The sequence below is a fragment of the Meles meles genome, chromosome 19 (genome assembly GCF_922984935.1).
Source record: "Meles meles chromosome 19, mMelMel3.1 paternal haplotype, whole genome shotgun sequence".
NCBI lineage: Eukaryota > Metazoa > Chordata > Mammalia > Carnivora > Mustelidae > Meles > Meles meles.
The window spans coordinates 18,470,764-18,488,610 of record NC_060084.1 but is presented as its reverse complement, the minus strand read 5'-3'; the positions used below and the strand labels follow the sequence as shown (position 1 = coordinate 18,488,610).

At 40.7% G+C, this 17,847-nt stretch overlaps 1 protein-coding gene across 4 annotated transcripts in view; it reads left to right on the top strand.

The window, feature by feature from the left end:
• CBFB (core-binding factor subunit beta) overlaps nucleotides 1-10,752 on the top strand; it is a 59,609-nt gene extending 48,857 nt beyond the window's left edge. For all 4 annotated transcript variants that reach the window (XM_045988583.1, XM_045988584.1, XM_045988581.1 and 1 more), the window contains one exon: nucleotides 8,510-10,752. In XM_045988583.1, the coding sequence (XP_045844539.1) occupies nucleotides 8,510-8,578 (69 nt within the window). In that variant the 3' untranslated portion in view covers nucleotides 8,579-10,752. The remainder of the gene's footprint in view (nucleotides 1-8,509) is intronic.
• Nucleotides 10,753-17,847: the final 7,095 nt, after the last annotated feature.

The following is a 17,847-nucleotide window of genomic DNA, read 5'->3' as shown; positions in this document are numbered from 1 at the left end:
TGCCAGTGTCTTTGAACCTGAAATCAGTTCTAAAACTCCCTGAGCATGTGTCTATTTTACCTTATGTAAAATTTAGAAAGTTTTTAATCCATCATTGAGGGATGGCTTTCCATACCTAATCCATCATTAGGGATTTAGCACTTTCTTTCTCTGATTTTCTGGAAAAAGGTATTTTAGTAGTGTGATAATTTTCTTTACCTTTCAGAGGTGATAGCAGCTTATCATTAATTTGGCAAGTGAAAACTATATTAAGATGAAGAAACATTGTATATTTTAGTAACCTTGTTGAAATACTGTTAAATCTTTGATGTACAGCAAAAGGGTATGTAAGAGCTACGTAACGCTTTGTATAATATCTTTGCCCTCTGGGTGGTTTTTAAATAGGAGTACATGCATATACTTGTCTCTCTTTAGTAGGAAATGTAGGAAACTAACTGAAAACTGTGGAGGTGAGTCAGGTATCTAGGGGCCACATGGGAGGGTGATTACTTTTCACTGTTTATGTTTTAGACCTTTTGAATTTTTTTTTCAGATTTTATTTATTTATTTGACAGAGAGAGAGATCACAAGTAGGCACAGCAGCAGGCAGAGAGAGCGGGGGGGAGCAGGCTCCCTGCCGAGCACAGAGCCCAATGTGGGGCTCCATCCCAGGACCCTGAGATCATGACCTGAGCCGAAGGCAGAGGCTCAACCCACTGAGCCACCCAGATGCCCCTGAATTTTGTGTCCTGTACATCTTTTACATCTTTAGAAAAGAAAGAAAATTTGTTTTCATTGTTAACACAGAATGATGGAACTAGAAGATGCTAGAACTTGCTATCTGTATCTTCTGGCATATGGGTTTTTTCTTAAAATGTGAAATCTTCCCTTCATTTGAATTTATAGAGAACCCCAATGTATATAACAGATAAAAGGGGTACTGCTCTGAGTGAAGCAGGGGTGGGATTTACTCTAATTTCCTTCTGTAGTCCCTGGGGTGTTTTCATGGAGTCCAGTAACTGACAAAATGTAACTTAAGAACCTTTGATGTAATAAAATGACCATGAGGTTTGTAATAGATTGCTCTGATTTTAAATCCTGGCTCTCCTATTTGTTGTCTTGTGGCATTAGGAAAGTTACTTATCCTTGTGAGCCTCGTCTATAAAACCAGGGCTAAGGTCCTACCCAGGTTGCTGCCAGCATAGTATCTGACTCTTAAAATGGGCTCACTTCCTCTTTCTATTCACTTTGGCTCACAGTTTATCCGGACTGGCAGTAAAAGCTGGCATATCTAACTTTAGACTGTGAAAGTCAGAGATATTTTGCCAAGGTATTTTGTATTCTGGTGTTGGTTGTTTTCTTTGTTGGTTTGGTTTTGGTTCTTTGTTTTTTTTTGTTTTTAATTTTATTTATTTATTCAACAGATGGAGATCACAAGTAGGCAGAGAGGCAGGCAGAGAGAAATGGGGGAAGCAGGCTCCCTGCTGAACAGAGAGCCCGATGCGGGGCTCGAATCCAGGACCCCGAGATCATGACCCAAGCCGAAGCAGAGGCTTAACCCACTGAGCCACCCCGGTGCCCCTTTGGTTCGGTTTTTAACAACAGTAAAGGGTTTTGAATTTTTCTGGGTTCTGTTAGAAATGGAGATAGCAATTACCCAGGGGGTGAGTAGTGACGAGGGAGAGGGGAAAGCACAAAGGAAGCCTCCAAAGTTTGGGTAGTATTATATTTCTTGATCTGGGTGCTAGTTACATGGGTGTGTTCATTTAATGGGAAATTCATCAAGTTACATCTTTAGATGTAACTGTGCACTATTTAGATGATCTGTGCACTATTATTTTAATAAAAATTAGACATTAAATAATCATAGACATTTCTTCTGTGAAGTGCCTGCCCATTGCTGTCTCTTGCCACATAGTGCCTCTTTCCATGATTTGAAAATGTTGACACATTATTGATGACACTTCTCTTCAGGTCATACATCTGTATAACTGTAATTCAAATACCTTACTTTGGGATTTTGTAAGAGATCGAGGTTAATAAAGGACAGAATGAGTGCCTGGTCATAAATATATTGGAAGGCTGCTTGTGTTATTGATAGCAGCTCATGTACACTCCCTATGTCTAGAGACTGCCTTCAACTTGATTGGCCTCTTAACTTTCTAAAACTGTAATATCGTACTGTTGGCTCTTAATTCGTCTGGATGGTGACAGGGTGCTGAAAGAGATTTTCTCTGTCATTATGGAGAAAATGCTTTCATCTGGTTAGTTTATAAAGTGTTAGCAAATAAATACTTGTCTTTAATGTCAGAGAATGGGTAAATAATTATTGCTTATTTTACTATAGGCAGTTTTAATACAATTCAGCAAATCATAGGAGAATTTTAGGTGGAAACTGTTTAGAAATAAAAACAGGCGAAAGGCTTTATGTGGTTTTTGTATTTGTGTTTTGTATGTTTTTGGAGCCTTCGAGTCTGTGTGGTCCGAGAAAAAAAAAATCTCAGCCACTATTTTAAATTCCCACAGACTTCAGTTTTCAAATCACTTTAACTGTACCAACACTCATTTTTGTGTAAGGACAAATTAACATAAAAACCTGCCTAGGAGCGCCTGGGTGGCTCAGTGGGTTAAGCCTCTGCCTTCAGCTCAGGTCACCATCTCAGGGTCCTGGGATCGAGCCCCGCATTGGCCTCTCTGCTCGGCAGGGAGCCTGCTTCCCCCTCTCTCTGCCTGCTGCTCTGCCTACTTGTGATCTCTCTCTCTCTGTCAAACAAATAAATGAAGTTTTGTTTTTTTTTTAATCTGTCTATATTAGGCCTTCCTAACATGTCTTTTGGGTAAAGGCAGTTGATGAGAGTGAAGCGGAGGAATATGAACTCAGACTAAGAATGAGGACTGGAAGAGGATTGTTGAGGGAGGAGGAAGATACTAGATCTGCATTCTCCCATACTAAGAGAAAAGGAGAGTCTTTGTGTGGTGCCTGTGTGGCTCAGTTGGTTAAGCATCTGCCTTTAACTCAGGTCATGATCCCGGGGTTCTGGGATCAAGTCCCATGTCAGGCTCCCCGCTCAGCAAGAAAGTCTGTTTCTCCCTCTTCTGTCCATCTGCTCATGTGCTCTCTCACTCACTCTCTCTCAAATAAATAAAATCTTTTAAAAAAAAATCTTTGCTATCATAGACGCAAGCTTCATTAAAATTTATTTTGTTCTAACTTTGTTTTAGTTTGTAAAAATGAGTCTTATTGGGAGGATGTGGTTGTTTTTTTTTTTTCTTGACATTTCAAATGTTCATATATATACATATACATAAATCACATAAGTGATGAGCAGCAGCTTTGTTGTAATAATGACAGTGTGATTACTTTCTAGATGCTAGACAATGTATACCACAGTGTTTGTTTTACATTTGATTCTTAAGACACTGAGGCTGAAAGAGAATAAGAAACTTGTCTAAGATCACATAGCTAAAGTGTTAGAGTCATCCCAGTCTCCAGCTGGAAATGTAGATTATTTCCACTGTTTTATTTTTTTTTAATTTTTTATTTATTTCTTATTTTTTAATAAACATATAATGTATTTTTATCCCCAGGGGTACAGGTCTGTGAATCGCCAGGTTTACACACTTCACAGCACTCACCATAGCAAATACCCTCCCCAATGTCCATAACCCCCCCTCCCCCTCTTTCCCAACCGCCCCTCCCTCCAGCAGCCCTCAGTTTGTTTTGTGAAATTAAGAGTCACTTATGGTTTGTCTCCCTCCCAATCCCATCTTGTTTCATTTATTCTTCTCCTATCCCCCTAACCCCCCATGTTGCATCTCCACGTCCTCCTATCAGGGAGATCATATGATAGTTGTCTTTCTCTGATTGACTTATTTCACTAAGCATGATACCCTCTAGTTCATCCACGTCGTCGCAAATGGCAAGATTTCATTTCTTTTGATGGTGGCATAGTATTCCATTGTGTATATATACCACATCTTCTTTATCCATTCATCTGTTGATGGACATCTAGGTTCTTTCGATAGTTTGGCTATTGTGGACATTGCTGCTATAAACATTCGGGTGCACGTGCCCCTTCGGATCACTACATTTGTATCTTTAGGGTAAATACCCAGTACCACTTCTGTTTTATTTTGAAATAACACTTTATATGTCAAGTTTTCCTGAAGTTGTGTGCTTTATAAGAACTATATTTTTTGACATGACCATTAGACCGGCTCTTGCAGTCTCCTTACCTGACAGGTGTTTATGATTGTCTGCTGACCTGGTCTTTACCTTTTTGCATTCAGGGAAAGTACAATCTTCTGTCATATTAGGACTTAAAATATCTGGCTTTTACTCCTCCAGCTTTAGTAGTTGGGACCAGCTAATGATGCAACCTCGGGGAATCACTTAACCTTCTTGGTTTCAGGCTCACAGTTTGTAAGATTAGAGTTGAACTAAATGTCTCATGTCCTTTGCCACTCTAAGATTCTGTAATTTTGTGCTCTGACGTTTAGTCAAGTGTCAGACATAAAGTAGTCAGCACAGTATGTGAACATAGTATACACTCAGTAAGTTGGAGCTATTTTTAAGTATTATGGCATTATCTCATAAAGAGTTTTCAGGAGTTTGGTAATCTGGATAACAAGAGTGGGAAACAACCAAGAAGTTTTATTCATTTTCATTTGGGCATCCCTGCTCTTGGCTACTTCTGCACAGCCCTGGCCAGTAGGGAAAACTCAGTGCCTGGTGACTGTTCTTTGTCACTCCATTTTGGGCTCCTCTCATGACTGCCTCCTCAAAACTGGATTTGCCATGATTCTGGGCAATATATATTGAAAGAAAGAAAACAGGAGCAATGGGTAGTAAGAGGTCTGTATTCTGCAGTAAAATGTCTAGATTAAGGGCACCTGGATGGCTCAGTCAACTGGGCTTTTGCCTTTGGCTCAGGTTGTGATTCCAGGGTCCAAAGATTGAACCCCACATCTGGTTCTTCTTCTTCTGCTCCTCCTGCTTGTGCTCTTTTGCTCGCTCTCTCAAATAGATAAAATCACAAGCGAGGGACCGGCAGGCAGAGCAGGCAGAACAGGGAGAGAGGGAAGTGGGCTCCCCGCTGAGCAAGGAGCCTGATGTGGGGCTTGATCCCAGGACTCTGGGATCATGACCTGAGCCAAACGCAGCTGCTTAACCGACTGAGCCACCCAGGCATCCCAAATTCTTTATAAATATTAAAAACAGATTTTTATTCTGAACAGGCTTGTGTCTGCTTTATATTAAACCCCTATTCTGAAATAGCTGTTAGTAAGTTAGAATCAAGAGCCCATGTGGACTGACAGAGGAAAAGAAACTAGAAATCATGGACTTTATGCTTTTATAATAATCAAGTTCAGAGTTTCTTAGCCACCATCTAGTCTAGCCAGTTACTCGTAGAATTCCGTCTAAAACATTTTGCTTTCATTAGAAATCTCATCCAGTTGTTGAATACCAGTCCTGTGGAAGCTATTTCACTGAACCTAAGTCTGTTTCTGTGTTTGTTTTTCTCACGTGACAGCCTCCGAAACAATAAATTGTTTTCCCTCCGAAAACAATAAATTTCCTCCCCATCTCCCAGCTCTCTTACTCCTCCTCTTGCTCACACACTGAAGTTCTTCGCCAGCTCTCTCGTCTGTTCTATTTTTTATTTTCCTTCACAGTGTCTTCCCTTACATCCTCCTAATTCCTTCTTCACAGTGTAAATAAACTGAAAACACAAGTAAATAACAAGGCAACTTTACCTTCTCCGTGCCTTTACCAAAATACATTTTAAACAAAGAAACCCATAGCAACTTCTGCACAGCCAAGAGCAGAAGGGAGACCTTCAGCTGCTGATCACTGCTGATGAAGGCCATCACTCATATGAAGTCATCCCATTATTATTAAAATAATTTGAAAATTACTCCTATCCCAAGACAAAAGCTGAACTATCCTTGTGACAAAATATTATTGGTAGGTTAGTAGTGACCTGTAAACACATAATTAGGATTGATTTTTCTCAGTCTGTACATTGCAGCATAACTTTAACATGACTGGTTAATTTTATTTTATTTTTTTAATTTTTTTTTTTAAAGATTTTATTTATTTATTTGACAGACAGAGATTACAAGTAGGCAGAGAGGCAGGCAGAGAGAGAGAGGAGGAAGCAGGCTGTCCGCAGAGCAGAGAGCCCGATGCGGGGCTCAATCCCAGAACCCTGGGATCATGACCTGAGCCAAAGGCAGAGGCTTTAACCCACTGAGCCACCCAGGCGCCCAAGAGTTGTTAATTTTAAAAAATAAGATAAAATTTAGTTAGTGAGCAGTGTGCTGATAAAAACAGTTAAAATCTGCTAGAGGAATGTGTCAAAGTTTATAAGACTACAGAGAAGTTAGTGTTGGGTTTTACCTGATTTGCTTCAAAGTGAACAAGGCGCAGTGTCGTTTCTATCCAAACGTAATACTCTTGAGAAATGACAACATTGCTGGAGCTTCTGACCAAACTTGATCCCTCAGTACAAGTGTGACTTGAGATGTTTCTTTGAAGGTCAAGGATGCTTTTTCTGTAACAACTGTGTTAGATCTTAAGAAGTGAAAACAGAATGTTTCAGTCTTTGCTTAGATTTGTTTCCGAAAACTGACAATTGACATAGACAATGAAGAATCAGTTGGTGATTATAATACATTATTCCATTTAGCTAAAGATTGCACAAGTGATTTCAGGATGGTATCAGTTACTGGCACGCATACACACACACACACACACACATATACACATATACATATACATACGTACACACACACACATATATATATGTATGAATGATACCAGAGGTGACTACACACAAGATCCAGATGAAGAACAGTCGTGGCATGGACTAGGGTAAGAGGTGGAGGTAGTCAAAAGTGCTGAGATTCAGGACATGGTTAATGTAGACCTGTAGGAACCCACCATTGAGTATGAGAGAAAGAGATCTTTGGGTGACTTCAAGCTTTTTTGCCTGAACTACTGATAAAATGGACTAGCCATTGTCTAACATGGGAAAACCCTTGCTAAAAGAAGCAGGGTCTTTTATGTGATCAGTTGCTTGTGCTTGACTCCCATTTATAGTCACTAAAGAAAGCTTATGGAAGAAACACTCATTGGAATTTGTGAAAGAGACTGAGAATTAATGTTGTATGTGGACCAAAGGGGCACTAGTTTACATTAAAACTTTATAGTAGCAGAGAGTGCTACACAGGACCTGTTGTTAGATGTTCCCTATTAAGAAATCTGCCATCGGTAGTTTAACTGGAAGTGTTTATTCTAAAGTGAAACTTGAAAATCTCAGTATCGGGGCACCTGGGTGGCTCAGTGGGTTAAAGCCTCTGCCTTCGGCTCAGGTCATAATCCCAGGGTCCTGGGATCAAGCCCCACATCAGGCTCTCTGCTCAAGGGGAGCCGGCTTCCCCGCCACCTCTCTGCCTGCTTGTGATCGCTTTCTGCCAAATAAGAATTGCACTTGTTTAGTAACAAATTTTCATGTTGCACTCCAGGTCTTTCTTCCCTCCATAATTATATAAAAGTATCTATAAAGTATAGTCATGTCCATTATTTCTACTTTGGAGAAATAGAACCTGGCCTCTAACTTTTACATATATAACCAAAAGCAGTTAAAATTCTGTTTATTCTTGTTCTTAGATGGTGTCCTCCCTGAAGTGGCTCTTCTTAGTGGAAGCTCTAAGAGCATCCATTTTTGCTTTTGAGACAATACTTTATCCATAGTAATGATTTTATTACATGAGGTAGAGTTGTTTAGTTAAAACTTGTTTGGTAGAGATGCTCTTCTGTAAAATGAAAGTCACTACTGCATTTTTCAGTCCTACCATTAGTAGACTTTTGTGTGACTGCAAAATAAACAGTAGCACCTATATTACAGGTTGCTAACCTGGTTTTAAGATTTTTTTTTTTTTAATTTATTTGTCAGAGAGAGAGACCGAGCACACAAGTAGAGGGAGGGGCAGGCAGAGGGTGAAAGCAGGATCCCCGCTGATTGAAGCCCAATTTGGGACTGATCCCAGGACCCTGGGACCATGACTTGAGCTGAAGGCAGCTTCTTAACCCACTGAGCCTCCCAGGAGTCCCGCTGACAGGGTTTTAATCAGTTCATCCATGGAAAGTACTTAGAACAGTGACCAGCGTATAGTTGGTGCTCAGTATTAAAAGGGAAATTTTGATTCTAAGGTGAATGAATAATATGTTTAACCCTGTAGTCCAAGAAATATAAATGTAGATTTGTTGTTCTTTTATGCATAGTACCTATTTTGATAATGCTCTTTGGAATATGAGATTTTTATTCTTGGTTTTTATGGAAACTTCAGCAAAATATGTAATACATCATTTAAATTGTTTTTCCTCTAACATCCGGAGATACTGGCTGAAAATTTTTTAGTTGTAAACTTTTTTTTAAATGCTACTGTGTCTTATACTTTATTTATCTAGCACTTGGATTTTCAAAACATGTTTTGACCCCCAATTCTGATTTTGTCATTGCAGGCAAGAAGACAACAAGACCCTAGTCCTGGTTCCAATTTAGGTGGTGGTGATGACCTCAAACTTCGTTAATTAGCAGCACAGCAGATGTGCCCCCCCATCTTTACATATACATTGTGTCTAGTTGGCAGAAATAATCATTATTAAAAGACCAGAAACTGTGATAACTGGAGGTACTGCGGTCTATTTCTCAACCTTCGGCAGTAACAGGACATCACAAACTGCCATGGTTTTGCACTATGATTATATAATACCTGCATTTCTAATTTTGTATGCATGTAGCCAGTAATTTGAATTTTTTCCTATGCAAGCTTACTTTGTTGGCATTATTTTAGTGAGTTGAAACTATCCACTTGTAAAGCTCTTTTTTTCCTCCATTTTAATTTAAAAGATTCTGTCGTTTAAAAACAAGTCAAATTTAAATTTTTATCAGAGGGTTTCCCCCTAATCAGTTGTTCTAGTTATTTTTGGAATTTTAGATGTGTTGGTTACACAACTTCATTTTAAATAGACACTCTTGGTCATTTGTTTTGTTTCTGTGTTTTTATAGTTTGTGGCATTTTAAAACTGCTGATGTGTTTGCATTATTTTAAACAAGCTAAAAACCTAGTAGCATAGAGCTGTCTGCCACAGCCTTTCAACACAAAGTTTACAGTTGTTAAAGTTGCAGTATCCTTTTAAATGTTGATAATCAGCTCCTTTTTCTTTTCTCCTTAAACATAAAATTTTTTAATTGGTATTAACTCTAATCTGCCCCAGATCTGTTTTACATTTTGTTCTGTAATCATGTGTTTGTGTGGAGATATTCTCCACAGATGGTAATAATATTCCACTGAAATGCCTAAAGAAGTCGCAGGCTGGCTTCTGTTTTATTCAGGGACTTTTTTTTTTTTTTTAAGTCAATCAGAAAAGGGATACTGGAGCTTCTTCATGTATGTAACAACACATTAAACTGGAGACAGTGATGAATCAGCTACCAAGGTAATATTGTATTAAAATCATGTTTAAGATAGCTGCTTTTATGTGTATTTCATAATGCATGCTTTTGTAAAAACAATGTTGGGTGATGAAAAATTAGTCTTAGAGAGAAAATGTTCATCTGTGCAGAGGATACATTTTCTTCATTTATTATGGAAAAAAACTCACAGGTTATATATATGGTATTTTCCAAAAGGACTATAATAGAACCTTTTGAGATGAATTAGTATAAGAATATTTTTTAAATAGGCTCACTGTCAAATTGGATGCAACTTTGTTTTTAATACAAGACTGGAAAAAAGTGCTAAGTCATTTGGTACCTCCTTACAAATATTTTTCATGTCACATTCATTAAATGTTACTGCATTTCTGAATTTTTGCAAAAATGTATTTTATCATCATAGAGTGGCATTATTTTAAAGAGTTTGAAAAACTGACATGGTCATTTCAGAAAAGAAACTGAAGTCTGAATAAGGTCATCGCATTTAAAACACACACACACACACACACACATATATACTTGATGAGGGAGGTGTGACTTTCATTGTATATAATTCATAAACATATCCTGTATCTCAAAATAAAAATATTTGTTATATATTTGAAGTCATGCATGGTAAGGAGTGTGTTTAAATTGTTATAAACAATAATGCATCATAACAGACCATGCTGATCTTGTGTAACGAAGTACTATGAATGAATTTGGTTGGTATTTAGTGTTGTGCAGCTCACATGTTTACACACTCAGTGCCCTAACTTCCCCTGAGGGAATTGCCTTTTAAGTGGCCCTTAAAGTGGTGTTTTAAGGTTCCTTTATCACAGAGCTCCTTGGTTTTTTACTTCTGCACTTAATTTTTTTAATAACATGATGATGGTACATTTTTCTCTATAGCTTCTAGCTAAGGGCTTTCATTCCACCAGTAACTAAGATCAAATGTTATTAAATGTTCATATTGCCATCCTTCTGTAAATACTCGATTTTTCCTGTCATTCAGCTCAGCGCTGTGCTTCTGTCTGTCTTAATGCTGGCATTAAGATCATGAGTCCTTTTTCTCCAATAGTGCAGGCTTTGAAAACTTTTATTAAGTTATTGATGCAATTTGATATTTTTCCATAATCTGTATTTAAACAAAATTACATCATTGCATCATCTTTTCTAAATTCATCTCCATTAAAACTTGCCTTAAGCTACCAGATCGCTTTTGCCACCGTTAGCCATGCTGTATGTTTGTATGTTTCATTTACTTTCACAATAAACTTCTGTGTAGTGAAAAAAAAGGTCTTGGTTCTTCATTGACCTAACCCAACAATTTCTGTGCTCGTGCTTGTTATGATATGAAAATTGACTTTGTTGTTTCCAAAATGTTCTTTCATCCTTTTTTTTAACCTTTAAACAACAACAGTGGCATCTAGTGGTCATTTCTGCTCATTCCAAAGAAAACCTTCAATGTAAATATCACAGTATCAAACATACTTGGGACTTGGGCTCCTTGGTGACAGAGTAGGTTGAGCGTTTCAGCTCAGGTGGTGATCTCAGGGTTTTGATCAAGCCCTGCGCCTGACCCTGTGCTTAGCGTGGACTGAGCTTGGGATTCTCTCTCCCTCTCTTTCTGCCCCTCCTGCTCATGCTCTCTCTCTCAAATAAGTAAATAAATCTTAAAAAAGAAAACATACTTAGGCATTTTTCCTATGCCAGCCTTTTACTTTAGAAACATGCCTTAAGCTTGATTTATAATGGAAAAAACTTGGGGCGCCTGGGTGGCTCAGTGGGTTAAAGCCTCTGCCTTCAGCTCAGGTCATGATCCCGGGGTTCTGGGATCGAGCCCCACATCAGGCTCTCTGCTTTGCGGACAGCCTGCTTCCTCCTCTCTCTCTCTGCCTGCCTCTCTGCCTACTTGTGATCTCTGTCTGTCAAATAAATAAATAAAATCTTTAAAATAAAAAAAAAAACTTAATCACCACCATATTTACTGCAAATAACAAATACAAATGGTGAATTGGCACCATTAAGCAAAATTCCAAAGAATAAGATTCATACTCTGAGGGTTAATTTCAAAAGTTGTTTCGGCATCATGGTTTTAGTAAGTGTATCATCTGTAGAAACAGGTATTTGGATATGATAGTTTGGGGCTGCTTGGGAAAACAAATATCTTAATTGGTTTATGCCTCATTTGGCAATGGGGAGCTTTTTCAAGCTTTGTATGAAGCTGGTATGAATTATTTATTATGTATACCTTAAGCTTTGTATGAACCTTGTATGAATTACGCATTACTGTATAACACATTGCTTCAAAGCCCAGCAGCCTAAAACAGTGAAAATCATCTCACAGTTTCTGTGGATCGGAAATTTGAAAGAAGCTAAGTTTAGTGGTCTGGTTCAAGGTCTCTGCTGAGGTTAGAGTCAGTTTGTTAGCACAGCCAGACTACCGTCATCTCAGGGCTTGAGTGTTGAAAGATCCCCCTTCTAAACCCATTCAATTGGTCATTGACTGGCCAGTTTTTCAGAGACCGTTGGGTGAAAGTCCTTGATTTCTTGCTAGGTTTTAGAACGGAGACCTTCAGCTTCTTGCCATGTGGGTATCTCCATAGGGCAGCTCACAGCTTGGCAGCTGGCTTTCCCTAGAGCTTAGTGATTCAAGATGCAAGCCCCAGTCTTATTAAAAAATCTAGCCTTGGGGGTATCTGGGTGGCTCAGTCGGTTAAGTGTCTGCCTTTGGCTCAGGTCCTTGGATTGAGCCCCACATCAGGCTCCCTGCTCAGTGAGGAGGCTGTTACTCCCACTCCCCTGCTTGTGCTTGTTCTCTCTCTCTCAAATAAAATTCTTACAGAATAAAAATAAATAAGAATCTAACCTTGGGTGGGGGCACCTGGGTAGCTCAGTCAGATAAGTGTCTGACTTAGGTTCAGGTCATGATCTCAGGGTCCTGGGATGGAGCGCCACCCCTATTCCCCTCCCCCACCCCCCTCAGGTTCCATGCTCAGCAGGGTTACTTCCTTTTCCTCTCCCTCTGCCCCTTCCCCTATTCATGCTGTCTCTCTCAGAAATAAATATTTAAAGAAAAAATAACCTTATCTTGGGGTGCTATAGTCTATGTTAGAGGTGACTCACAGGGTCAGGCCCACACTCAAATGGAGGTGAATTAAGCTTCATCTCTTCAAGGGTGGTGTGTCAAAGGGTTTGTGGAAATATTTTTTAAAATCACCACAGCAGGGCGCCTGGGTGGCTCAGTGGGTTAGGCCGCTGCCTTCAGCTCCGGTCATGATCTCAGGGTCCTGGGATCGGGTCCCGCTCAGGCTCTCTGCTGGCAGGGAGCCTGCTTTCCCCTCTCTGCCTGCCTCTCTGTCTGCTTGTGATCTCTCTCTGTCAAATAAATAAATAAAATCTTAAAAAAAAAAAAAATCACCACAGCACACTGCCACATCTGTGTGTGTCTGTGTGTGTGTATTTACAAGACAATATAGTATTTTCATCTCCCAAATAATTGTCTTTTGCAGGCATTTTTCAAGGCATGATTACCCATAGATAGCATCCATTTTTTTTCTTACAGCACCACCACACGTACATATATGGCATTTTAAAAAAGATTTTATTTATTTGAGAGAGTGCAAGCTAGTGCGAGCAGTGGAGGGGTAGTGGGCAGAGGGAGAGGAAGCCGACTCTCCACTGAGCAGGGAGCCTGACAAGGGACTCCATCCCCTCTCCCTGGCATCCAGACCCCAACCGAGGAGCCCAGCCAAGTGGGAGGCAGATGCTTAACCAACCAAACCACCCAGGTGCCATATATAGCATTTCAAAAATGTGTCAAGACCAGAAAATTAAAATTGTAGGGTGGGATCAAAAAACCAAAATGGTAGTTTGGTTTTTTTCAATATAGGATACTTTTAAAACAGTTGCTATCTTAAGTTAAATCTCAACTTTTGGGTTAGAATATAAATCTCAGGGCACCTGGGTGGCTCAGTGGGTTAAACCTCTGCCTCCGGCTCAGGTCATGATCTCAGGGTCCTGGAATCCAGCCCCACATCGGGCTCTCTGCTTGAAGGAAAGCCTGTTTCCCCCCTCTCTCTCTGCCTGCCTCTCTGCCTACTTGTGATCTCTGTCAAATAAATAAATAAAATCTTAAAAAATATATAAATCCCAACTTTTGGTTAGAATAATTTAACCAACTTTGGGGCACCTGGGTGGTTCAGTCGGTTGAGCATCCGACTCTTGATTTTGGCTCAGGTCACGATCTCGGTCCTGGGATTGAGCCTCACGTTGCATTCCCCCCTGAATATGGAACCTGTTTGGGATTCTCTCCCTCTCCATCTTCTCCAATTCCCCCCCCCCCCCCGCCGACCCCCTGTGCCACTGTGCTCACTCTCTCTCTCAAATAAATAACTTAAGCAACTTTGCATTATTATTGGCGTTATTCAGGTTTCAGAAACATTAGGAAATGTAAATAGGTAAGATACAGAGGGGAATTTTTGATTACAGGAGATAATTATATCCACAATGTCTCCAGTATGGTAGATACTAGCCACATGTGGCTATCAAACCCTTGAAATGTGGCCAGTACAACCAAGAGACTGATTTTTAAAATTTTTAAATTTTTATTTTTTTATTTGACAAGTACTTACTGTAAGCCAACTATGTGCCAGGCACTTTTCTAGAGATGAATAAAATGGGCAAAGTTCCTCACCTAGTGAAGTTTACATCTCCTGGGAAGATGAACAATGAGTAATTAAGTGGTGAAGTGATAGATAGCTGTGGGTGAAGTGATAGCTGTGAATTAACTAAAATAGCATCATGGGATAAATGGTGATGAGGTCAAATAAAGGAAGAACTAGGGAAGATGTGGCAGGAAGTAACGTTTTTGCTGGGACCTAAATAACAAGTGAACAGGAAACACTGCCATTCAGAAAAGGGGAGAATAAAGTCACTATACTAACAATTATGAAATGTCACTGGGGAGAGAGACAGGGCTTTCTACCCTGAGAGAGGGGAGTGTCCTTTGTAAGACTGACTGGGAGGGACTCCCCAATCCATTGTTTTCCACAACTCTTGGGCCTGTCCATTCCTGATTTGCAGGATGCAGTTACCCTTCATTTCTGCTTTCAAACTGGCTGTTGGTTCTTCTCTTGACAAATATAACCAATAGTAACCATGGTAATAAGATTCCGTTTTCTGGGGCGCCTGGGTGGCTCAGTGGTTTAAGCTGCTGCCTTCAGCTCAGGTCATGATCTCGGGGTCCTGGGATCGAGTCCCGCGTCGGGCTCTCTGCTTGGCGGGGAGCCTGCTTCCTCCTCTCTCTCTCTCTCTCTCTCTCTCTCTGCCTGCCTCTCTGTCTACTTGTGATCTCTATCTGTCAAATAAATAAAATCTTTAAAAAAAAAAAAATAAGATTCCGTTTTCTAAGCTTTTCACCTAGGCTTCAAACATGTACATTTCCCGCCTTCTAAGCTATTTCATGTGACCATTTTAATAGGATTGGTATCCTTCCAGCCCTCCAATGTCAGTTCCCCCAGCCGTTGTCCTGAGGAACGCCATCATCCATTCAGCTACCCAAAGCTGGAAACCGTGTTTTTATTCTTTAATCCTTTTTTCCCTCATATTCCACATTCATAGATCCTGCCAAAGGACTCCATCAATTCTGTCACTATCAGATTTTTTAAAAATTTTAGTCACACACAAACCATTTACTATGAGTCAGACACTCTTGTAAGTGCTAACCAATCTGTGAAGTATGATCATTTTACAAATGAGGAAACAAAGGCACAGAGAAGCTAAGTAACTTGCCCAAGGCACAAAATCATTATATGGCAGAATTAGGATTCAAACTTCCAGTAAATGTGTTTGACCGCTGTTAGCCTTCAAAATAAGTCTGCCAGTTATTTTACCAAAAAGGGGCTTGTTTCGGAATAGAGAATTTCAAGCCAGGACAGACAAGATACAGGAAAGCCGTAAGTAAACTCCCAGAATAAAGGAGAGGACAGCTCTTATATAGGAAAGGGGTAAGTTGGGAAGGCTCTTACAAACAAAAGTCAAATTAGGGTAAAATGGGAGTTTAAAGTATAGTGGCTTTTCATTGGCTGAGTTGTGACATTGTTTCATTGGCTGGGCTGTTCCCCACAGAGGAGGAAACTGCATCCACCTGGCCCATCAGTAAAATGTTAGTTATGTTAATATGGATCCTATTGAGTATGCAATCCACCGCCAGGAGTAGGATGTCAGAGCTCCCTCTGCTGACCTCCAGCTTCCATTCTAAAGTTTCTGCCCTATTTTTTTTTAAAGATCTTATTTATTTAATTTTACAGAGGGAGATGAGAGCACTTGGAGGGACAGAGGGAGAGAATCTCAAGCAGAGATTGGTGAGGTCCGATCTCATGACCCCAAGATCATGACCTGATCCAAAATCAAGAGTCGGCTCCTCAACCAACTGAACCACCCAGGCACCCCCCCCCACCACCACCGAAAGGGAATTTCTTATAGGCTTACCCACCCTTGTTCTTCCTGTTACTTGGATTTTCCAGACTAAAAATTATTTTCATGTTATCCAGTGTGGCTTTCTCTGTTCTTTGTCTTTCTTCTCCCACACCCCCACATGACCTGCCCCAACCTCTTTGTTCACCAGAAATAAGTCCCCTAAGTGTTTGTTTGTTTATATAAGAACCAGTCCTAGCCTGGTTGGATTTGAGTTCAATTCAAACATTTAGATCGACTAAGATTACTCCTCATCAATGCTAGATTTCTTTTTAGGTCTACTCCTATGCTATTTAGGCCAGCTGCCCAGCTAACCTATCCTAAACCTATCCCATCCACATATAAACGTCTTTAATGCTTGCCATGCATAGTAAGAAGTAAATGTCCACCTTATCCCTGTATTAGGTTCACTGGTATTTTTTTTTTTTTTTTTTTTTGACAGAGAGATCACAAGTAGACAGAGAGGCAGGCAGAGAGAGAGAGAGGGAAGCAGGATCACCGCTGAGCAGAGCCCGATGTGGAACTCGATCCCAGGACCCTGAGATCATGACCTGAGCCGAAGGCAGCGGCTTAACCCACTGAGCCACCCAGGCACCCCTGGTATTTTTTTTTTTTTAATCTTTCCAGAAAGGTTCTTTTGGTATGGACAATGTTTCTTTTATTTCTGTTTTTATATACTATACTGTTTACACCTAGCTTTTTTCTGTTACCACTCCTTCCACATTAGCATACAGGGATATACTTTGTTTTTTTAAACATATTCTATTACCTATATCACAGTTTGGTCAGCCACTTCCCTACTGATGGACATCTCAGTGACTCAGTTCTATTGTTTTGGCATATGATGTGGCAATGGACATCCTTCTCTGTGTTGTCTTACTGCCAATAGCAGTGACTTCAAGTTTTGATGAGCCTCCCAAGTTACATTCCTACCAAACCAGTTTGAGAATTTAGCATGTCATTCTCTCCCCTGCTAAAATCCTTCCTCCAAGGGCAATGTAATGGAAAGAACTTGGGTTCCACCACTGAGGTCCATAAGGCCATTTACATCTCTGGGCCTCATTTTCTTCACTTGTAAAGTGAAGTATAATCTGACATCTCAGGGTGGTTGTGAGAATCCAGAGTCGGCTTTCGTGAAGGCTTGGCTCTAAAAGAAGTCTGGTTGCCTTTTAGTTTTTCAGTTCCCCAGGCCATGGGCCAAAAGCTCAGGCCGAACAGGCTAGAAGAGCCCCTTTCCGACCTGTAGATGAGGAGAATGAGCCACAAAGGGCACCAGAGGTTTGGTCAAGACCACACACCATTGGCGGCAAAGCAGACTCTGACTGGAGGCTGAGCTGCTGCCATCGACCTCTGGATACCGGCCCCAGGGGGCATTACACATCTGGACTAGGTCAGCAGAGGTCTGGCCTAGCTGCTCCCCATTCTACCTATTCCTCACCCCCGCGTTCCTACGCAAACACTCGAGTACATTCCGCACTCACTTGAAAGTCGGTGTCTTCCCTCCCCGCTGGGCCTCAGACGTTGCACCTCGGAACTTTTGCACCCAGTGAATGTGAGTGGGACGTACGTACGTGCAGAGGGCAGACGGATTTACATAACACGTCACATTTGTGTGTTACGTGGTATGCACATCCTTGTGTAGACATGTGAAATGTGTGCAGTGTGGTGTGCAAATGTGAGGATTCACGGAATATGGAAGCCCCTTCCCACCAGCGCCCATCATTCCGGGCGGTACCGTCTTCCCTCAGCCTTCGCTCGCACTTTCACAGCATTTTGCGCGTGCCTGACTCCGCCTTGGGCTCCTCCCTCCCCACTGCCCCGCGATTGAAATCCCGCCTTAGCCCCGCCCCACCACGCTTTACGACCCCGCACGCCAGTTTTGCGGCAGACGCTTCGGCTGCGG